Source organism: Lepisma saccharinum, chromosome 9 (genome assembly GCF_977018435.1).
Source record: "Lepisma saccharinum chromosome 9, izLepSacc3.1, whole genome shotgun sequence".
In the NCBI taxonomy this organism is placed as follows: Eukaryota; Metazoa; Arthropoda; class Insecta; order Zygentoma; family Lepismatidae; genus Lepisma; species Lepisma saccharinum.
In genome coordinates, this window is record NC_139237.1 from 43679648 (window position 1) to 43704228 (window position 24581).

The 24581-nt window shown below is 38.7% G+C and overlaps 1 protein-coding gene across 2 annotated transcripts in view; it reads left to right on the plus strand.

The window, feature by feature from the left end:
* Window positions 1–4485: 4485 nt before the first annotated feature.
* LOC145992035 (uncharacterized) overlaps window positions 4486–24581 on the plus strand; it is a 79769-nt gene continuing 59673 nt past the window's right edge. Inside the window, exons 1-2 of one of the 2 annotated variants that reach the window (XM_083128152.1) lie at window positions 4486–4844; window positions 17035–17205. In XM_083128152.1, coding sequence (XP_082984278.1) covers window positions 4689–4844; window positions 17035–17205 — 327 coding nt within the window. In that variant the 5' untranslated portion in view covers window positions 4486–4688. The remainder of the gene's footprint in view (window positions 4845–17034; window positions 17206–24581) is intronic. The other variant, XM_083128153.1, reaches the window with a different exon arrangement.

Below are 24581 nucleotides of genomic sequence, written 5' to 3' on the forward strand. Positions count from 1 at the left end.
CTTCAAATTCTCCTGGTAATTAACATTGTACGACCACACGGCCGATTGCAAGTATAAAAGCCAATCTGTTCGTTTTGAGTTCACGAAGTTTTTCATAAGTCCCTGTAAAATAGCATGTGATTGTTCCAATAATTCAATTATATTGTGATTAGCTGCTGCAGCGAATTTCAGATGGATTCCACATTTCTCCGATTGTTCTTTAAATAAACTAGCTGTATCTCTATGAAAAGAACAACCGTAGCGCAAAATTACATTTTCAAAAAGGAAGTTAGCTGCTGTCTCACTTGAAGTATCTGCTACCTATTGAGCAATTAAAAATCGAGTACCATGATCGATTGCACTTAGTATATATTTATGGCGGAGCAAACCACTTGGTGTATACGGTCCGTTAAAATCTAAAGCGATTCTATCGAATGGTTTCTGTGAGTTGAACGTTAAAAGGTCTCCATATGGCGCTCCTTTTATTCGCTTATTCTGTTGACAAATCATACATTCCTTGACAATTTTCTGAATATGGTTCTTCATGAATGGAAAGTAAGTCATATCCAACGCATTTTTGTATGTTTCAGTGAGGCCATAATGCGCTCCTCCAGCTGGTAAACTGTGCAATGTCTCAATAACAGTGTTACGAAGTGACTTCGGTATGCATAATAACTTTTTAGTCGTAGCTCCCAGTTTATGTTGTCTATAAAGAAATCCATTTTCCATAACATAATAGCAAGCTTGCCTCTGCAGGTAGGGGTTGGGTGGTTTGTTCCCTCCTCGTTTTCTTTTCCTTCCAAAATATTAATCATATTTCCAAAAAAAGAATCCTCTCGTTGGTGTATAGCAACAATTGTCTCATCTAACAATAACAATGTACGTGACTCTGTAAGCTCCTCGTCTTCATCCTGTGGATCATGTTCTGTCTCTCTGCTTATAGCTTCCGCCATATTTTGTGTGGTTTTACAGTGAATTGGCGTAAAATCTAACTCGGACATCAGCGTCGACCATCTAAGTAATTTATTTTAAAGTTGCGTTGAGGACCGATTGAATGTGATTGCTTTGTTATCTGTAAATAATTGGAAATGTCGCCCCAGTAAAAAGAATCTGAATGACTTAAATGCGTATATAATTGCCAACATTTCTTGCTCGATGGTTTAAAGTCGAGTTTTATGGCCTTTTAACACTCTACTGCACCATTCGCATTTAGTTGTAAAATCACCGCGCCAATAGCAGTACTGCTTGCATCCGTATATACCCTTACTTCTTTGGATGGATGGTAAAAGGTAAAGTGATCCCCTGTGGGAGCTTAGCACCACGCCATGAAGGCATATAGGGGGTGTGGGGGTCACGCCCCACACTTTCTTGATCCGGTCGTGAGTGGGGGTGATGTGATCAGCATCACGCCCCTGACCGCCTTTAGCCCCCAGGTACCCATGTTATTCGACGCTGGGCGGGCGCCGGGGCCGCTTCCAACGTTAGAAAAGTTCCTGGATTTGAACCGGCCGGGATCGAACCCGGGACCATTAGCATGGTAGTCAGACGCGTTACCGACTGAGTCACCGCGGCTACAAAATGTATAAGAAAACTATTAAGTATTACAAAGCTTCAGAATCAAATATGTTGTACTGCAATATTGTAGTAGAAATCCTTACATTGTAAACATTGTTCCTTCAAAAACATTTTAAAAAAATATTTATATAATAAAGAAAACATCAAAAACATATAAAACAATCAAGCTACATACCACGAAATAAGTGGGTGAGCGCCGCACTCACTACCTGACCAACAGCGTCCGTCTGGTTCAACCGACCAACCGCGGGTTAAAAGAGTCGCAAGGTTCGACTGAGGGCCGCACGGAGAAAGATTGTCTAAGGTCGGTCCTTCTAGGGGCCTGGGGGGAAGCTAAACCAACACCTGTCATCTTGCTAAAGCCTAACTGAGGAGCCCCCAAGTTCCTGAATAGGACCCCGATCGACCCCAACTGGTCTCTGGGGATAGGAAAACTCTGCGAACCCCTCTGTCGCTCCTGCTGTCGGCGAACGGGGTACGAATACCCAGACTGACTTGACACAGACTTCTCTAACTCCGACACAAACGTCTATATCAAAATTACACCAAACCAACTAATAGTACCGACCAAACAAATTAATACATTGAGTTCTTTCACAGGCGAGTCAACGAAAGCTGAGTATGTAGAAAACTCTCCCCTCTAAAAAAAATCCAAATTAGCTTGAAATAATTAGAATCTCCCTACATAGGATACCTCAAATTACCAAAACCTACCCCCAACCCATCCTGACCAGAGAAAACCGGCTGTGGTAAACAATCTGGTACCAACAACCCCACCTAACCTCAAAATAAAACTACCATAAATATATCCACCGTCACTGTAGTATCCAGGTTTCCTCCCCTTCTTCGGGTTTTTTAACTGCAATAAATGATCTAAGAGTATACCACGCACACGAATGTTGCGATAAGTTAAATTTGGAGGTTTTTACTGCCAATTTATGCATGCGGCAGGTTTTTTCCTCTGTCACGCAAAAACTCTATTATCTTTCCTCTCTTCTATCTTCGCCTTCTAATTATACTACCGGTAAGTGCCGCAAAGGCAGACACCGTTTGATCCACACATACTAGGTGTGCTTTCTGAGATATTCCCTAACAAGCATACTATGGAGGGTCCCGAAGGGGAAGGGTACTCATACGCACTGGGAACCCCAAACCTAAGGGGGACGCTTACAAGACGAGGACTTGCCGCAGACCTGTGCTGGGCCCCACTCATCCCGGCGGGCTCTTTGGGGGCCGGTATTACTAAATCTTTCTGATTTCTGAATTGTCTGCACCATCGTCTGACCATACTGTCGCTCATGACGTCCAGGTCTGTACACCTCGCACTATTGCTGGTGGCTGTATCCCGCCGTCCGCTTTTGATCGTGCAAAAATCTGATTTCCGCACGTACCTAGACGTCTGCAGGAGACTGTTTGAGAGCTGCCATCTTTCTCCTAGCACTGTCCTGAAACGACGGCACCAGATTACAGCAACATGCCAAATCTTCTTTTCTGCGTATCCGTGTTACGCTCCGACCGCTAGCGGCGCGTACAGACGCCACTGAACTTATTTTCTGGACGTCCCTCGTATATAAACTTTTCGCCAGCAGCAATGGTATATCTGCGTGTTCGCAGTTTCACTGTACTTGGATACACTGTGTGACGTTCCTTCCTGATGTTCGCCACTGGATCACTACGTCACGGTAGCTACCCAATCTCCTTGTGCGGCGTAGTTATGAGACTCTCCTTAATGTTATGCTACATTGAGCATTCTCAGGACGTAACGATTTGAAAAAGAAATAGCTTCTTGTCATTTACAAATATAATAACACATTTTACCTTTAAACATTAGCTGCAAAATAACAACAATATTCACAAACACAATCACATTTCAATTAAGCTGCGGCTTTTCCTTTATAACAGTGTTTTTCACAAAATTAACATCATCTCACGCAACTCAACTTACTTTTTCCTTTTCACGCACTGTCGTTCCGGCAACGGAATCAATAAAAGATTAGACAGTTCTACAAATGTTTATAAACCGGAAATGACTTCCGCTTCCGATATTGCGCATAACAAATATACAGCAAAAATTACAAATTTAAATCAACACAAACAACAGTATTGAAACTAACAAATAAATCAAACAGATGTCTGTGAAATTAACAGAAAACAAATAAACTATTACATTTGGCCAAAATAAACAAGGCGTATCAACTGTGAATGTTTGTACTAAAGTAAAAGTCACATCGATAATGTAAGGAAATATGACACTGTTTTGTACGATTCTATTTTACTTTAAGAACAATTAATCCAGAGAATCATGACCGCATACCCCACCAATATTTTGTAAATATATATTTTCCCAGATTTTTGGGCGAAGCGTCCACGTGTTCCCCGCTAACGAAGATCTCATTGCCGAGTTACATTTCCGTTATCTAACACGTATACACGATTGGATGCCAAAACCGGGGGTCAAAGACAGCAGAGTTTCTCTTATAGATCGACCACAAGGAAAAAAAAAACCTTTTGACGAAAAGTCCCCGCTCAGCTTTCCCTTCTTCCCTCCACCTCGGGCCATAAGGAAGCATGGTCCACTCTCCCCCTTCCCTACTCGCGGGGGTACGGTGCACAGGAGTCGAGGGTCTGAGCAAGTTGTTTTGCTCGTGGTTCCAAGATGATGCCAGAGCGAGTTCACACGGCAGAAAGAAATACGTGTTTTGGGGAGGGGCAAGAGAAACATCCACATCAATTCGTGCACGGAAATTACTCTTTCAATGTAAAATAAAATTGCAGTGGAATTCTCGAATTAGATCAAGACATTTCAAACAGAAAAGCCGTCTTGAAAATTATTTTGTCACCTATTTAGTGGATGTAATGTTATGTGTTCTGGCAACAGTATAAAAATAAACAAATTTTGTTTTTCGAGCGTATTGTGTTTTTTGTGGGGATTTGTGTTGAATGCTTGTCAATGGGATGTAGGCTGAAAAGAAAGTCATATTCTGCTAAAAGTAACCTTTGTATACCAACGATATGGTTTGGTTATTAATAACTTACGGCATAATCTGTGATTTCGAGAAAGAATGTAGTCAAAAGTAAAAGTTTCTCACAAGTGGAAAATATTTTCATCGGAAGAAAATACGACTCAGTGTGCCATGGAGGGTGGACGCAGCAACTTTGATAATTTAAGTACATTATGTCGATTTTGCTTAAAGACACTAGTGAATGACAAAAGGAAACTTCACATGTTTTGTGACGAGAGCCACAAGAAAAATATCCTTCAAAAAGTTCTAAGTTGTCTTTCTTTAATCGTAAGTAAACCAACTTTTCTCTTTCACTTTTTTTTCTCCATAACCTCGTTTCTTTCTGCCTCATTCCGATGTAAAAATGTATTTTCTGGTTTGTTAATCACCATCAAATATAATATTTAATTTATTCATGGGACTATATGAGTGAATGTGCACTTTCGTGGTCGTGATTATGTAGAATTTTACGTGATAAACGACATGGAAATAAATGAGGCCCAAGTTCCTTTTGTTTTATTGTGATTTCATCATGCTACGCATGCAATTTGGAGCGATTTTACAATACCGGGAATTTCTCCATTTTCTTTGAAATTCGGCATACTCACTAATTTTGGCCCCCTAATCACGAATCTGCAGTTAAAATTTGGCGCTCACGTGTCAAACTTGCAAAATTTAACTATGTTTCCTAACCTAGCCTAACCTAACCACGTGCCAATGGTGCGTGGGGCTAGCGCCAATGGTCCGTGGGGCTAGCGCCAATGGTGCGTGGGGCTACGAATATTTTTTTCGAAACCAATTTAACTATTGTAACCATTGCGTTGCCCTACCTAACCTAACCTTACCGGAAATGGTTCGTGGGGTTATGTACGAAATCTCTCCGAAGGATAGTAAACAAGTACCCAAATTTCAACTGCACAGTCATGATTACCAGACCAAAATTAGTAAGTACACCGAATTTCAAACAAATTGCATATATTTCAGTTATTCTAAGTAACGTAACCTATCCTTACCGTCAATGAATCGTGGAAGAAACATGTAATCCACACTTTTCAAGACACCATTTTCTCACATGCAAATGAACGCTCCATGCAATTCACAGATTACATGCAATTGGTATAACTATTCGTACAACACTCTAAGAACCGCACCGTTGCCAAACTTACCTCTATTGGAAGCCGCAATCAACATCATCTTCTCCCTCCACACTGTCATCGTCACTATCGCCATTCTCCTCCGAGCTCCCCAAAACCCATTAATTTCTTTATCAATCCACATTCATCATCTTCCGTACTCCATTTCAATAATTGAACAACATTGACGATCTTTTCACTGCTTTCCGCCTCCATTCTGCTACGATCAATGATCCCCAAATGAGAAAGTAACAATGCGGCAACGCTGTAGACACAGCAACAAGTATGCAACGAATACCGAACCTCACTTGTCAACATCAAACATGGCTACCACAGGAGTGTATTGACAATCATACCGGTGTTAATTCCACATAATTCAGGAATTTCTATACGTGAGCGCCAAATTTTAAGTGCAGATTCGTGATTAGGAGACCCAAATTAGTAAGTATCCGAAATTTCAAACAAATAGGAGAAATTCCCTGTATTGTTAAATTATACCATTTTGGTTAATATTTGCTTTTGTGGTTTTTTGTGGTTAGTTTAGGCAGGCCAGGGGGTCGGGTACCCTATTCTACACCCTCGAATTTTCAAATTTTTTTTCTTTCATTATGAAGGTTATGTGATCCTATTTGTGAATAAAAAAAAATTGGAGCGCGGAAAGAAGTATTTACGACTGTACAGCCGTTTAAAGTTGAAATTTTGTCGTTTGAAATGGTTCGCAATTATTTCCAATTTCTAGATCGTGATACTAACACGACACCAAATTTTAACTATCGATCTCAACCTAACTGAACTAACCTATCCACGCGCCAATGGTTCGTGGGGCTAGCGCCAATGGTTCGTGGGGCTAGCGTCAATGGTTCGTGGGGCTAGCGCCAATGGTTCGTGGGGCTAGCGCCAATGGTTCGTGGGGCTAGCGCCAATGGTTCGTGGGGCTAGCGCCAATGGTTCGTGGGGCTAGCGTCAATGGTTCGTGGGGCTAGCGTCAATGGTTCGTGGGGCTAGCATCAATGGTTCGTGGGGCTAGCGCCAATGGTTCGTGAGGCTAGCGCCAATGGTTCGTGGGCCTAGCGCCAATGGTTCGTGGGCCTAGCGCCAATGGTTTGTGAGGCAGCAGACCATCTCCCTGTAAGTCCACGCCAATGGTTCGTGGGGCTAGCGCCAATGGTTCGTAGGGCTAGCGCCAATGGTTCGTGGGGCTAGCGTCAATGGTTCGTGGGGCTAGCGCCAATGGTTCGTGGGGCTAGCGCCAATGGTTCGTGGTGCTAGCGCCAATGGTTCGTGGGGCTAGCGCCAATGGTTCATGGGGCTAGCGTCAATGGTTCGTGGGGCTAGCATCAATGGTTCGTGGGGCTAGCGCCAATGGTTCGTGGGGCTAGCGTCAATGGTTCGTGGGGCTAGCGCCAATGGTTCGTGGGGCTAGCGCCAATGGTTCGTGGGCCTAGCGCCAATGGTTCGTGAGGCAGCAGACCATCTCCCTGTAAGTCAAGTACAATGTCCCGTATGTCTCGTCGAACAAAGCCCTCTATGTCCTTCATCCGTTGAACGTGTGTCAATCTCATATTTAGTCCTTTTGTATTAATTCAATGTCACACAAATCAATTCCAATGTCTAAAGTCGCACAAAACAATTGCAATGTCTCAAATATCCAATACGCCAATAAATTACATAAATAATATATTGAAAGCGCAAATTATCCCATTGCACAAGTCATTCATAACAAGAAGAAATTGCAAATTATCCCATTGCACAAGTCAAAGATAAGAAGAAAAAGAAAATGTTCAGACGTGCGCCTGTGACATGAATCCAAGATGCGCCATGATGAAATCTCTGCAAAACCGTTTCGACGTTACATAAGGAATCTAAATATTGAAAAACGTAAGTTTCCTAGCAAGTAGATCTAAAAAAAAATACTTTCCGCGCTATTTAGAAACATCGTTTCTTATGAAGAACTAATTTTCGTAACGAGAATATTTTAAATGTGCGAAAAATCGAGGGTGTAGAAAAGGGTACCCGAGCCAGGCCAGGTTTGGTTCTCTTAACATTAAAATAAAGTCCCTAAATGCATTCTACTAAGGTTCCGATTTACTTCTACATTAATTCCCACTAGTTTACAATACTTACAGTTGCTTGTCAACGGAAAATACATTATCCATAGGAAGCACGCATGCTTGCATAAGGTAATTTCTAAGTTTTTTTTTTTACATATACAATTTTTTTTCGAAATCCAAACAGTGCTCATTACTTTAAGGAGGGTTCAAATTTCGTGTGACAATGATTGCCAATATTCTACTATAATTGTACCAATTAGTCTTCCTGTTAAGAGAATTTGAAAAAAATATCATAAAACATTCGGAACTGTTCTGCCTGCTGTATCCTATTCCCCTCGATCTGTTCAGCTTGGGCCATAAGGAAGCATGCTCGGTAGGTGATGATTTTTGTGTCATGAAGATTATGTTGTTTTTAGCTTTAGGAGATATACTATTATAGTGGAGTAATGAGAGTTTTTTTGGTGGTACTTTTAAGACATCATTTTCATCATTGCCATCTTCATGTTCTGATGGGGTTCTTGCTTATCGTAACACTATGGCAATCTCTCGTTCAGACGTCAGACGAGGAATGCCTATGAGGTTAGGTTAGGTAATATTAGCATGAATATAAGGCATTTAGCCAAAAATTAAAAAGCATTCTCACCTGACATCAGGACAGAAGGTTGCTTAAGTGTTGTGCGATAAGTGAGATCCGTTATCTACAGGGCATGCGCTCGTGGTGAGTTGACTGTGATTCGTCTGCCACTTCACACATTTCACCCGTGCAACAACGGATTGCTAACGTTATGCTTTCCAGGTGTGTATGTCATTTATCTTGAATAATTAGGTCAAGATGATAGTAATTACGCTTTATCGTTGTACATGTTTTGATGATTTCTTGTTACGCCGGGAGTGTTAGTTTGGTGCTATTTGGGATTTTTTTTACGGGATAAAGGAGTGAAAGTTGTCCGGAATAGGAGTTTCTTTTCCTTCCATGGGCCATACTTTGTGATCAAATATCTCCGTTATTTTTGGTTTCCTAAAGCTGGAACCACTATTATATTACGTAAAACATTGTAATTTAGGCCTCATAATCACGAATCTGCAGTTAAAAATTTGGCGCTCACGTCATGCACAGGTAGCCCACAAACCATTCACGGATAGCCCCACGAACCATGCATGGTAAGGTTAGGTTAGGCAAACATAGTTTAAATTTGGGTCGTAGTAATGTCAGGAGTGTTAGTTTTGTTGCTGTTTGGGATTTTTTTACGGGAAAAATGAGCGATAGTTGTGCTTACGCGGGTCATACTTTGCGATCAAATATCTCTGTTATTTGTGGTTTCCTAATGCTGGAACCACTTTTATATTACGTAAAATGTTGAAATCTGTCGATTTTAAGAAAAAATCAACGTAATTCTCGAGGTGTACAGTGGGTCAACGGCCCTGTATGTTCTACTCTTTCCCTCCCCTCCTCCTCAGGAGTATGGTGCACAATAATCGTGGGTCTCCGGAGGTTCATTTGCTGTATATTTTGCATCCAAAATTTAACTTTTGATGTACCAAAAAAATTGCGCTTCATTGGATAAATAAATATATAATAACACAGTTGGCATGTGTACTAATGTTACTGAATAGGTGGAGTCGTATAACTACCCTTTGACTTGAAATTTCTAATAGAAAGAGGACACCTGATCCATTAAAAAATTTCGAAATATAGGACTAACACCCTGCAATAACCAGTGGAAGCTTGTGGTGTTTTGTTTAGAATGTTGCTCTCAGACATGATGAGAAAATTGCTCTAATACACTAAGTTTAAAGTAATGCTAAGGTTACACATATCAAGTTTTATAATGTTACTGAAATGTTTTAATTTTATTAAAAAGTTGGATATTGCTCCAAATCTGTTAACTTAAGCCCTTCATTAGAGAATTGAGAAAAGACTATTGGCTCAAGTTCTGATTGTTTAATTCCGATTTCACCATGGTACACAGGCTTTTTTTTTTATGGTTCGACTTCTATTTATGTCTGTTACAACATACTTTGGAGTTATAGCGATTACTTACTTCTTGCTTGCTTGAGAATGGTTTTGCACTTCCGTATATTCCTATGATTCTTCTCTTACAACCAGCCATTCATTTCCTGATGTCTTGGTTACAGCTGCCATCTACGTCATATGTCAGTGGCGAAGCACCATAAGGCCCGGAGGCCTGGCCTACCCTGATATATTTGTCTATTATAGATTAATTTATTACTTACAATTTCAATAAACTACGTTTAATAAAAGAAAACTGAAATTTTGGGTCTTACGATAATTACAGCAAATTTCCAACCCTGCCTGGAACTCTATCTGCACATTCAGCGAGGCCTGTTGGAGAGTGCCTCAGCTGCTCCCATAGCATACTGTGTGCTTCATGCGGGAAAGTATAATTTCAGGGGCACACTCGCCTGTAATGGACTTGTTAAGGCCAGCCTCTTCCTTCTGAAGAGTGCTGATCGTGTACGAGCCCATGACGAAACAGTCGAAGCAGCGTTTCCATGGAAGATTCAGAGGGTCAGGTGCGAGGCATACCCAGCTGCAAACATATCGCGAAAGAGGGTTGCTAACAGCTCTAAATCTGGCCTCTGAACCTATCAACATAGGCATTATTATAATTCTAACTACAAATAATGCATGTTACCAGTGTTAAGTTGGGTGCTTTCAGCTTTTTTGAGAAAAAGCTTATCGGGAAGTGGTAGCAGATGGATGTGTCCCGCACCAATCCCGATTCAGAGAGGGAGACTATTGTGTTAATTTGAGGAGGGGAAAAATATTGAGGCATTTCTTCAATGATTAATAACGTAACTGAAAAAATGCTACTTTTAAAAGGGGGCATAGTACACGTGCAAACGTATTGAGAAAATCCATGTTTCTAAAACCTTCTGATCGATGTAATACACAAAAAGTTTCCCGTGTTCCATTTAGCATTTAATCATTTTATAAATCATATTATAATTTAAAAAAAAAATCTTTGCATGGTAAAGAAGAACTACAATGAATGAAAGAGTTAAAAAGAAATAATTGATTGATAGATTTAGTTTATTTTACTAGGATTTTCTGCCATTTTTGGCTAATTGTGTAGACGAGGATGAGGATGACCAGGTGGGGATTCGAACCCAGGGCCCCTGTCGTGGTAGCAAGCTGTGGTAACAAATCTGCCGCGGAGGTTCAGCATTAAAAAGAAATAAATAGAAAGTAACAATCATGTAACATCCATTTCTTTAATGCAAGAAACATTTACGAGACTGTATTGAAGTAAAAAATAATTTTTACAACCAGCTTTAAAAAATATATCATTATATTTCTAAAATATCGAAAATTACCTCTTGCAATCTTTTAGGGCTAAGAATAACCTTTACTGAAAATCACTTGTGTAAATTAATTAAAAACAGTGTCTTAGTGCCAGGGCCTGCTAGAGCATTTTTTTTTATTGTGTGATGCGTGGTCATTGTATCGAGTCCTATTGCTGCTGTTTTCTGACTTTCAAGACCGGAACATCCCCATTTAATTGAACAAAGTTGTTTAATGTCCACTTTTATTTTCATATATGCTCATCAAGACTAGACGAAAGTAGAATCTGAACCACTGTCAAGAAGCGTCCATGGGGAATCAAAACTTCTACTTCTTGATTGCAATGTGAGAGCATTTTGTATCGTTTTCAATCCCTATCCCCACATTTTTGAACAGCAGTCGATGAGATTCAGCAATATGGTATCTTTTTATTTTCTATGTGATGATTACACAGAGTCTATATTTTTCGTATATTAACGTATAAAAAATTGCTGCCTCTAAAAACATTCAGTCCCCTCTTACTTCGTCCTGTGCCTACCCTTCCAGCGACACCATGCTTCACCACTGGGTTTCGTAGTTAGGTTAGGCAAGTCAGGCTTATTATCTCATTAAAAATTGTGGATACTCTAGTTCAGACTCCAATGGTAATCAAAATTTTTACTATTATGCTTTCGATTTTTTATCATTGTGGGGAACAAAATAAAATCCCTCTTTCTTGGTGATTTACAAATGACGGCTCTCTTTGAAATTCCATAAGTAATAAATTGATGTTTGAGCATGATTAAATTTAAATACAGTGCAGGTAGGAAGGTTTTAAACACAATTTTTAATTTTCGGATCTTCTAAATCAACCAAAAAGGCTGTTATCAATTTTTTTGTAGTATTGGCTAGTCCTACAAATATGATCTTGGTCTTGTTTCAAAGCTCTTTCCAGCTGTTTATAAAACCCTTATCATTGTCAATTCACGTTGTGAAACTGATTTTATACAGATTTCTATTCAATGGAGTAAAGATGTGTGTTAAACGTTGCAACACTGGATGTTTGTCGCTACAGCAATATCCGTTAAACCTTGGATACTGCAGGCTGTCAATGCAAGTGGTGTCGCCATGTTCAACTTAAATCTTGACTCACTGCTGTCAACCATTTTGTAATTTTTACTCAGCATTGCTTCTATGCCTTTCTAATTTAATTACACCAAGCATGAATGCTCCTGAAAATCACAAGGGAAGCATAAGGAATATCTCTGACCCAGAACATGAGCTTTAAGCAGTGGCGCTGCCACTGGGAGGGTTAACGTTGATGGCGAAGGGCACCTGCAAGGGGATACAGATTAGCAATTGCTCCCTTCAATTTCAAATTACAGTAATCCGGCAGATATCACACCAGAGGACTGCCGGATTAGTGGAGGTTCATTTAAAAAAAATGCATTTTAATAACAAAAACCTATGTTTATTGCACAAAATATGTAGGTATGTACATATATTAAAATGGAAATTAGTGTTGTAAAAAAAGTTACGAAACAAGATACATATCGCATGTTTACCTTGTGTCAAGGTCTCTGACACCAACATGCAGTAACTTGTTTTCCCTTTCACGCTCCCCACTCGCTCAACACCGGACTACTGGAGGGCTCACTTCGCTCGCAATACCTGCTTTTCTCAGTCTTGTCAAGTTCATAGCCGTAGCTAGGGGGCGGCGGTGGGAGTCGGCCCTGGACCCCGAACGTTCTAAATGAAAAAGTTGTAAAAGAGAGAATGGCATGGCATCCAGTGAAATTATTTGCACCCTATTAAATCAATATTGTTTTCAATTGCAAAAATTGGATCTAAAAATTTTCTTGCTTGCTTTGCGCACAATATAAATATTTTCTGTAATGTAAGATATTTAAATAATATGTGTTCTATATATATGTATTGAATAAACTTTTAATGCATACACAATTTAGTATTAGTATGTTGCATATGTATGTTCTTATTTTGTGTCGTTCCATGTTGCATATGTGTAAAACATATGTTGTACATGAAAGATACATGTTATATGTACAAAAATAAATACAGTTTGTTTGCTTTTTTCCATTATTAGCTAACATGAAATTTATGGTGTTGAAAAAATATTTCAAATAGTTTGTTCCAAACAAAAGCCTTAGCACTGACTTCTACCCCCTTTTTGCGTAATTTGAGGATAATCACGTCTTTGATACTACCACTACTAGTAGTAATAATAATAATGTCATTATTATTGTTTTTTTTTGTTGTTATTATTATTGGTACGTTTATCCTGGTACTTGCCTCCCCAGACAAAATTTGTGGTTGCGCCTCTGTCTTTAAGACCCTAGTTAATTTGCGTGTGGTATATTTCCAGATCTCTTTAACTATCTGAATACATGGCAAGTTGAAAACGAAGGGATATTTTATTAAATACCAATTGTATTGTTCATTAGTTTTTGCACACACTTGACTTTCTCGTATTCATTAACCTTTTAGTATTTTGTATACAGAATACAGGTACAGTGATTAATGAAGTATTTTGATATGAGTTCTGCTTTCTTCTGCATTAGTCAAAGGACCTAGGAATTGTGTAATTGAAGGTCTGCCCTAAAGAGGTAAGGTAAAGGCAAAGTTCCATGTGCATATAGCACCTTGCCATGAAGGCACATTTAGGGGATGTGGGGGTAGGGCCCAACACATTCTTGATCTCAGGCATTTTGGAGGTGTTGCGACCATGGTCTGACTGCCTTTATCCCCCCCCCAAGTGTTGCCCCCAGGTACTCATTGTTTTGAGGCTGGGTGAACCCCAGAGTGGCTTTCTGCAGGGACAAGGCCGGGAAAATTCTGACCTTAGATCACCTACTCTGAGAATCGAACCTGGGTCTCCTACCTGCTAGACGACTGCAGTTCCTAAAGAGGTACAGTCCGGCGAATACTAAACTACCTGGAAAGGACGATTCCAAATGCGAGAGGGGAAGCAGGGAGAAGCACTCTCCAAACTACCCTGTGATATTTCGCTTGTTGTGTTTATTACCGCTTTCTGTGTTGTGTTTGTGATGGCTCTTACAATTCGCAACAAACCGTTTCGAAGTGGAATGAGGAAAATTGGGACATTGTGGCCCCTGTTGCACATTCTACAAGACACCCTCGTTTTGCTAGAAAAAAATGTCACAAGCCATTCAGTTACTACATTTATACTTAATGCTATATACAACAATATTATTATTATTAAATACTACCCTGATTAATGTTGTGTACATTTGTGCTAATTATAATATTTACTAATAAGATCAATTTAATTTAATGATCTAAAATAAAGCTACTGGTTTACAAACAAGTCTATCTACTAATGTGACGATATGAATACTTTCCTGATATGTTCTATTTGCTGATATAGTATATGACTGGCTTACATAATCCTTACATAATTCGTAAACATCTCTGTATGTATTTTGGCAGCGATGTTACTACGTTGAAACTTCATTGCTGTTTCTACAGCAGATGATTTTCAAGGAACCCACTTCCTGTCTAAAGCTCTGTCACCCCTGGTTAGTCACTGAACACGTGCGCACTTTCGTCCATGGTCTCGGCTAAGGCAGCCAGACAGTAACACACTCTTATTTCATTTATTGAAAGGATTATGTTTGTTTGAGTTTTTTTTTAAAAGCCTGCTCTATGCACAGAAAGGCTAATTGGGCCTGGACCTACAGTTTAAAGTGCGATCCAAACCACAATGTTCCTCCACTGGGTGTTAAACCGGAGATCCCTTGATTCCAAGTCAACATCATTAACAATACACCATCACAGAGGCCTGAACGGATTACGGTAACATTATATTGTATGCTATCTGCTAACCAGGAAATCACCGTATTCTTGATACTATGTTGAATTTATAGGGATTTAACATGAATTATTCATAATGGTACTTAAAAAAACCAAGGTAAAACATCTTACTTGGACTATGCATTCATAAATATTTGTTCAATACTCCTTTATGAAGCAGGCTGAAATTATCATGTGTACTTGTGATTGATGTTTGATGCCACCTTGGTGGCCAAGTATGTTGAATGGTTGACTCATATACTTGCCACCAAAAGTCATGGCTTAGGGTCGTGGCTTGGACTTCAATGTTTCTTCAGCATTTTTTTCAGGTCAGCTTTCATTCTCATCATTACACTTAACTAAGGTGACAAGAAGCAACCTGGACATAAGGAACTTACACATTGTGTTGGGGAGCTGTGAATCAAGGCCACACATAATGGTATAGAAGGGGAGAAAGTAAGTGGACAGTGCAGAACAGTGCACACTGCTGCCATAAACAGCTGGTAGCTGTAGCTGCATTTTCTTCTCTATGCACTCACATTTTCACTGGTTAAGCCCTCTTGAGTCCTACGTGTGCATAGGACTTGTTTTTGCTTCAAAGATTCCCATACCATCTAAATATTGTTTAAACAACTGAAATTTAACTTTTTAGATGTCAGTGTTTTATTTATTTATTGTCATCTAGTGCTGTTGACTCTCCGTACACTTGTGAGAAATTGGATAATTTTGCATTCTTTATCTTCATATCTTCTTTTAGCTTGGGAGGATGTGTTAGAGCAATGTAATGCGTGGTTTTGTGTGTTGCTATTTACCACATCATGACATCGTTATTCAGAATAATTTTACATTTTGTTAGGCTATGAGCGTTAGGTTTAATGTTATTAAAATTTCCACATTTCTTTCTTTCTTTCTTTGTGGTCACCGTGGTTGGATGGGGGTGTTTTTATGTGTGTACATACAATGATATTTTTTTTTAATTGTGAAAGTTTTTCCAATTACACTACAAACTGGAGGAACTCTGATCACACTGATACTGACATGTTCATGAATATCTTTTTTAACCCCTGCAACTATATAGCAGGAAATGCTTATTTTCAAAGCATTCATGTTTATATCTTGATGGTGTATTTTTCCTCTTTTTTTTCAGTTGTAGTCTGTTCTATTTTGTTATGAATTGAATTTAAAACTTTGGATGTGTCAGCACTTGGGCTATTTTGCACCTGTCAATTGTAATGTCAGAGACTAAAATATTCTGACTTCAGTTAAAAGTTGAGGCTGTAAAGGGGGCTCAGGACAAAATGCAGGACAACACTGTCCTAAGGAGATTATACTGGCCGTAGGTCCAGATGCCAGAGTGTCGTTAGTCTGCAAAATACAGACCAAGGTGTATTAAGTGGAAGTGAGGTTGACAATTGGGTTTACTACATGGAAGGGTAAAAAAAAAGAAGTAAAGTGCTCCCCTGTGCTTAGCACCACACCATGAAGGCGTATAGGGGGTGTGGGGGTAACGCCCCACACTTTCTTGATCCGGTCATGAGTGGGGGTGATGTGATCAGCATCACGCCCCTGACCACCTTTACCCCCCAGGGTTTCCCCCAGGTACCCATGTTATTCGATGCTGGGTGGGTGCCGGGGCCGCTTCCAACGTTAGAAAAGTTCCCGGATTTGGAAGGTTCACCCCCTTTATACATGCCTAGTTTGTTAGGAGTGTTAGATTTAATGGGTAATTTTAGGTTGTTAGGTTGGGGTGTTACACTTCATAATGTTTGAATTTCCATGTTTCTTTTGGGATTTATGTGTGTGCATACAATCATATTTAATTTAAAAGTGAGAAATTGGATGAACGGCTAAATATCTGTTATTTGTGGTTTGTGCATCTTGAAATAATTTTCAAAGGTGTGTAGTTGGACATTATCCCCCATCACTTACCTCCATTTATTGGCTAATCATGATTATAAGGATGAGGAATGGATGTTTACCTTGGCTACCAAGCCAACAAATATTTACATGGAAAAAACAAGCTGAAGCATCCAGCTTTGACACAGTTATTAACATTGGAATGCGCTATTTTAATTCTTAATACTGGAATGCGACTTTGTACAATATGAATTTGTTCAGTATGCCAAATAGATAATGTAGATATCTCCTTGCTGATTTAAAATTTTCTTCCACTACAGGTAACAGAAGAAGATTATCTCCCTAAGAACATATGTTTAACTTGTGTTGATAAGTTGGATAGCTTTCAAGAATTTCGGGATACTTGTCACAAGTCGGAAAGTATGTTAAATCAGCTGGTTTCCGTATCTATGAATGGAAACGTGCATATGGTTCCTATAACAATTGAGAAGGTAGGTATTTTATATACACATTGCATTAAGATTTTTGAAGTTAATAATATAATTTAAAGTTCATCTTCAATCCACAGAGTGTCTACTAGTGTGGAAACCATGGAAAAGTCTTGGATAATTTACTCTTTTTGTGAAAAATTCAACATTTTAGTAATAGTGCAGTAAATGAACAACACCTAATTTTCTTTGAATTGTTGAGATGGAAGCTTTCAGGAGCAGGAAGATGCAAAGTCAGGATTGTAAGTGAGTGATCAAATATTTTGCATCAAAACTTCTTAATCATCTGGTCAGTTCTCTGAAAACTCTCATTGTTGTTGGGTTGGATAAAATGGGACCAGACCATATCACTAATTCGCGCCTCAGATCGCACCATGCCGACAAGGTTAACAATCATGTGTTTGTCTTATAACCTACAGCAGATGCCACCATGAGTGATTTGTGGAGTGTTTTCATTCATTGTAATAGACAGAAATAATTACTAGGTTAGAGAAAAAAATTAAGCTCTTAAAGAGCTAAGATTTGTGTCATACTGTTACACTTGTGATAATTTGGTTGAGGTAACACTGTCAAGTGATCTGTAAGAACTAGCATTTATGCTTTAAATGGAATATTTCATGTGCCAAACTACATTGCCAGAATTGAACATATGCGAACAAGGCCTAGTTTTTCCATCACAAATTGTGCCACCAGTAATTATTAACTTCTAGGTGAAGGGAGCCTCTGATCAGGAACTTTACAGGTGCATGCTTTTCAAACTTGCTGTGATGTAGAAAAAAATCGTGGTAAGAGAACTAATAGTTGAAGCTGTTAGGAAAGATAGTTAATTTTTGCAAACATTTGTTGAGTTTAATTAACTTATAGAGATATGATTTTTTTTGGTGTGGAGGGGATGACAGATCTCCTAGCATATGTGAAATTTATACATTTAGCCTCTCAATGTTGAATGTTAAAAAAAGAGAAAGAAGAAAGTCAAAATTTTACACAAAAATTTGTATTTGGCATCTCCCTATGGCCACCACAATAGACCATACTAAGGCGACCAGACATGTACATTCAAAAAAGAGGACAGCATGGTGAAAGAGGAGGACAAAGTCATAAAAAGAGGACACCGCAAAAATGCCAACACATTTGCCATTACTCATATTGTAATCAATACAAAAAGTCTTACCAACACTTGGTTCACAGATACTTCTCAGATGATATTTTTCAGTAATTTCCTCTTACCTTTAAGGAAAGAAACCCATCTCTTAATCTATTCTTTAACACTTGACATGACATTCATAACTAGAATATCTATAATTTGAAGCACAGAATTTTCCTCCTTTTCCAATTCTAGAATATTAAATAGAAATATCCCCCCAAGTGAATGAATGCAAATGTAACAAGTAAGCTTCGCTTTAACATATTTCCAAAAAAACAAATTAAAATTTTAGGTAGTTTAGATTTGGGCAAGAAATATGATTTTGATGCCGCAAGCATTTCTAGCAATCTTTCAACAGTTTGAACAACAGGGAAAAGGGACAGCAACCTTCTGCTATACCTCATATTCGTTCCTTCCATCCTTTAAAAGCTGAATATATTCTTGCGAGATCTTTGTTGAATCTACACTTTCGCTTCGTTATTTCATAAAAGTAAATATTACCTAATAATAAAAATTCTCACTACTCATTTCTGTATCGCTTATGTATACTCGAAAAGGAATTGACAGACCTCCGTGACAGAGTGGTTAGCTCAGCGTGGTATGATGCCAAGGGTTCTGGTTTTGAATCCCAGCCTGGTCATGGGTGTTCTTTCTGAAATTATTATATCATCTCTCATCCTCATGATTAGTCAAAAGTGGCAGAAAAGCGAAGTAAATATATACCAAATCAACCAATTGAAAAGGAGGTGCACAGACTACAAGTATTCCAGCAGTCTGGAACACACTCGGAGTGTGAAGCAGAGAGTTAGAATAATACTAATGACTCAGTCCTGCAAAGTGATCATGTTCAGCTCCCAGATGCCAGGTGAGCATTGCTCGAATACTTAATGCACCCCAAATGATATGCCTTAAATGATGTTCATTATGTGTGGATGCATTCTCTACGGAGCACATGTCAATGGTCGATGCTATACTCTTTCCAAAAAAGGAGGACATGTCTGGATAAAAGAAGACGTCTGGTCACCCTAACCAAAGTAAATGAGAAAAATGTAGAGTGTAGCAATGGTATATTCCTACAACCATGCAAAGTTGTATTGTAAATAGGTTGGTACTTCTTCGGGAAATAAATAATAACAATGTATAAGAGAAGCAGTGTTGCGATCTTACAGAAAAATCCAAATAAATTCGGATCATCTATGAATGCTAGATGGATCAAATTTGCAGGAAAGCACAGGACAAGACCACTCTTCAATAAAAAACTTTAGAAAAGTGAAAATATACAACTAATTTTATAAAATCATAATTTTTGGTTAATTTTAGAAATTTGACATCTCCCACTGGATTCCTAATTTTTGCATGTCGTGAACAAGTTATCTCTTCACTTCTGTCATTATTACATGTAAAAGTAAAACATACCAGCATGAAACTGTGATTGAAAAATAATACTCCATTTCTGTATTACATCGCATAATTTTTTTGGGGGAAAATCAACATATTCAATTATTTTTTTGTTAGAAACAATAAAAATAGATATATTGCTTTTCATTTCAGGATGTCATGCTTTCATTGAACAAAAAGAGAAAGATCTGCATTATCATCTGCAGTTTTCCAGAAATGACATGTTAATTGCTGTCGCTTGGTGGTGATGTCCTTTGAAACCAGCCACCCTGAAGCACATATCATATTTACGCATGTATAATGTGCACCCTGGTTTTTGATGAGGAAAAGCAACAAACAATTATATCTCATATATAATATGTAGTACAATTCAGGTTCAAAAAATGGCTATCTTAGTTGAAGGTCATAATGCTGTTGCTATGCTGATCAAGAACGAATGGCATCATACCTCTTCAATACCTGTCGCTATGTGAACCAAGAGGAGAATGTCATCTTGTAAATACGATGAGTCACCAACCCATGCCACCTCCCCCTCTCCCTCCACCTTGTTTAGCATCCCAAGACTTTCACTTCTGCAACCACTTTGTTTATTCTGTAGTAGAAGAAAGTGAAATCAAAATTATGTTATGGATTTGCAGCACTCAGAAAGTTATTTCCTATTATTTCTCACCCAACAAGGTATCTGGACATATCCTCCTTTTTAGGTGTCCGGCATCCGGGAAAATTTTTAGAAATCCTTAAATGTCCTCCTTTTTTGGAAAACGTATACAGTATCGGCCATAGCGAATGTGCTGCACTGATAATGTATCCATGCATAAGGATCATCATTTGTTACAAAGGCTGTCGCAGAGAAGGGGAGACACATTTTTTCCTGGCTTGGCAACACTGCCTATGGTTTCGGCACTAGTCGCGTCTTGTAAGATGACTTATTCTGTTTCCGTAGCAAGTTGTCACATGTTGCGAAACCACGTTAGTGAGCAGCTGTGTTGATTTACATGGAACGTGTTTCATTTACCCCTCCAGGTTTTTGTGTATAACATTGCTTTTCGCGATGAGTATTCAAGATGAACAGCGACATGCCATAAAATGTTGTTGGCGTTTAGGGAAAAGTGCTGCGGCAACATATGCAATGTTTCAACAGGCATATGCCGATCAAGACAGACTGAGTAGAGCCACAGTATTACCAAGGAGTCACTGAGACTCTGCGCCAGCACATAGCAAAAAAGAGGCCGCATTTGAAGAACTCCTTCATATTGCACCACGATAACGCATGCCCGCATATCGCACTGGCTTTTCAGGATTATGTGACAAAGAGAAAAATAGAAATTTTCCTGCATCCAGCATACAGCCTGGACCTTGCACCCTGCGACTTTTGGCTATTTCCACTTTTAAAGGCTGCTTTACGTGGTCGTCATTTCATGACGAACAAAGAAGCGATCACCGCAGCGCAAGTTTTCTTCAGTTCGCTACCTGACGACAAATTTTCAAAGACATTCACAAAGTGGCAGGAGCATATGGATGCTTGCTTAGCTGTCAGTGGTGCCTATTTTGAAAAAAGATGTACATCTACTCGATATGGCTGATTCTGAATAAAAATTTTGTGGTTTGTAATTTTTTTGTTTCATTTTAATGATTCTTGGAGGGGTCCACGTACATGCTTGTCTTTTAACTGCTACGCAGTCACGACTTTTTGACCTATTGCGCTCATTTTGGTCTCAATCGGCAGCTAACGAACCAAATTTTCACCCTAGTACATTTGCTAGCCAATGGAGGTCGCTGTTTTCCTATACATGAATTAGTCTCACCTTCTCTGGGACAGCCTTTGTATTTTATATCTAAAGCTTGGATGTTTTTCGTCGCTTGGAGCACGTTAAATATTGGAGCAATGCTCACTGAGTATCTGAGAGCTGATCTACCATCAGTGTCATAAGAGAGTATACTACAGTCCCGTGCGAATTAATCGAAACAAGATATTTTTATGCATGATAGTCTCAAACTTGACTATAGTTTCATGATGATGAATCTATGACAAATCGTGTAATACAAATTATATAAGAGAAACAAGAACATATTACCTATTAAGAAATATATTACGAATATGTAATTTATTGTTTCTGAATAGTGTAATTGATGAATTAGGGTATAAGTATAAAAAATACATAGTGTGTGTAGTTATTGTCAAGTATGAGACTCTGTCATGCATAAAAATACCTTGTTCCAATTAATTCGCATGGGACTGTATTATACAGTCTCTGCATTTCCTTTAAGCATCATACATAGGCAATACTAAGGTTTTAAGGATGGAAGAAACAAATATGAGGCAGGGTGTAAAGTAGTCGGTCACTTTCCCCTGTTGATGAAAGAGTGCCAGAAATGTTCACGGCAATAAAATTATATTTCCTTTTCCAACCTAAACTACATAAAACATTAATTCAGTTTTTGAAATAGGTTAAACGAAAAGAAAATCCCCTTCCCAATCCAGACTTTTCGGGATCCCGAACAGTCAGGATTCCAAATGGACATTTTAAGAAGTGATAAATTCTTGATGTTTTCTGCATTGTACGTTTCTGAAACTTCTCGGAATATTTTTTTTTATTCCAGGGGGAAAAAAAAGGAACAATCACTCAATGGGAAATGATGTGTAGAAATCGAGATTTCCAGTGTCGGGAAATTTTGATCATTTTCTGTCCCAAATGTAGGGAACTAAAAACAATTCCCCTGTCCATCCCATCTGTCCGACACAGTGTAGGGTTCAAAATGGAAATTTGCACAAAACAGAATGCTTTACTTTCATTATCATGCTGTTATCTGTTTTTATCTCCAATTACAGCAGTGACGAGACAGAATGGGAAGGTTGCAAATATTCATGAGACCAGAACTCCATTGGTCAATTTCAATCCCTAGGTATCTCTTTATGTGCGTTACATTTATGTCTTTATGAAGAGGTGGTGGGTCTGACAGCCCCCTCCCCCTTGCCACCTCCCTTGGGTAAGCTAGGTTTAAGAGTAACAATGGCAAATATGTTGCGATTTTTTTGTGGTGTCTTCTTTTTTGGAGCTTTGTCCTCCTTTTTCGCCATGCTCTGTCCTCTTTTTTGAACGTGTGTGTCTAGTCACCTTGTGCATGCTCGAATTCTGCCAGAATGGCAAGCACGGTGCTGCTTTTCTCCACGTCGCAAAATTTCACTTTTATAGTGTTTCTTTTTTTTATTATTATTACTACAGAAATCCAACCTGGTAATTTGAATTCTCGCCGATGTGTTTATGCAGTGTCATAGTAAAAACATGTGTAGTTTTAATTTTGGTTGTCTGAATTATTCCGTGCATAATATGTACCACAGTTTTTGGAGCAAAAATTTTGGAAAAAAATGCACATTATACATGAGTAAATACGGTAATATGGGTGTTTTCATTCTTTTTCAAATAAGTGTAGTAAGTTGTACCTACTTTCTGATTCAGTGTTTTCACTCCAGATGCATTAGGAAAATCTGGAACACGACACTCGTGTATATTGCTTTTAGCAGGGCTCCAACTGACCTGGAAATCATGAAAATCTTTCTTTTAAAAAATAACCGCAAGAGGAATCAACTTGGGAATTAAAAACATCAGGGAATTTTGTAAAAACATTGGAAACAAAACACATTTCTATTTTTGCCCAACTATTTCCTTTTTTGGAAATATTTTCTGTAAGAATATTCTTTTATTTTTGTCATTTATGTTCAATGCTGCTAAATCAGAAAGAATGTTGTCATTTCCAGTTTTATTTTCAAGTGTGATGCGTTTCCTTTTGTTTTCCTCCCTGACAGGTACAAACATGGGATATTGAATAAAATAATTTATTCACATTTTTTGTTAAGGCATCCCCTTGTCCCGACAAAAGTCATCGGGGCAGCTTTTTGTCCCGTATTTCAACAATAGGAATCGTTGAGTCAACCTGGCCATACTATTTTCTATTTTCACCCGTACTGGAGAAGTTTAACCCCCTGTGGTAAGCTACGTGTTTAATAAGACACTCTTAGAAGCATTGCAGAGAATCTAATTATGAGGGCGACTAAACTCCACTGACTTGGTGTTCTGTGCATACAATGAAACTCCTCAGGCAATTAGATAATTCTTTTAGTTATCCATTCTAACGTAAGACATGAGTAAGACTGGTTGTTGAAGTTCTCTGCAGTTTCTGTTCCTAGACTTTTGTTTTTCAACTGAAAATGCTGAAAAGAAAGTGTGAACTTACGAATCAGTGATGAACCAGTGACAATGAGTGATAATACTTGAAAATTGCATTAAAAAATTAAAAGTTAACATCATTTAGTGTGAAAAGCTCCACAAATACAAGCCGACCCCCGTGGCGGAGTAGTTAGCACATCACGCTACATTGCCAGGGGTCCCGGGTTCGAATCCCAGCCTGGGCATGGATGTTTGTGAGTGTTCATTCATCAGTTTCATTACATCATCACTCATCCCCATCTTCACAAATTAGCCAAATGTGGTACAAGAAGCGAAGTAAAATAAATCAATCAATCAATCCATAAATTCAAGTTTCCTTACCCTATTTTTTCATAGAAGATATAATCAATAGTCAAGCTTTAATGCGTTCCATTAGAAGGGCTTATTGTGTGTCGTAGCCTTGAAAAATTCGTGTCCCGTATTTTTTTCTGAAATATCGGGGAACTCTATTTTAGGGACACTTGACAAGAATAGGAGGTCGAAATTTTGTCAACGGATGCAGGCCACATATACCTAAATATTGGTCATACATTTACATGAGAAATCATAAACCAAAATGTGACTTCTGAGTGGATGCTTCTCTACCCTGGCTATGCTGAATTCTCATTATC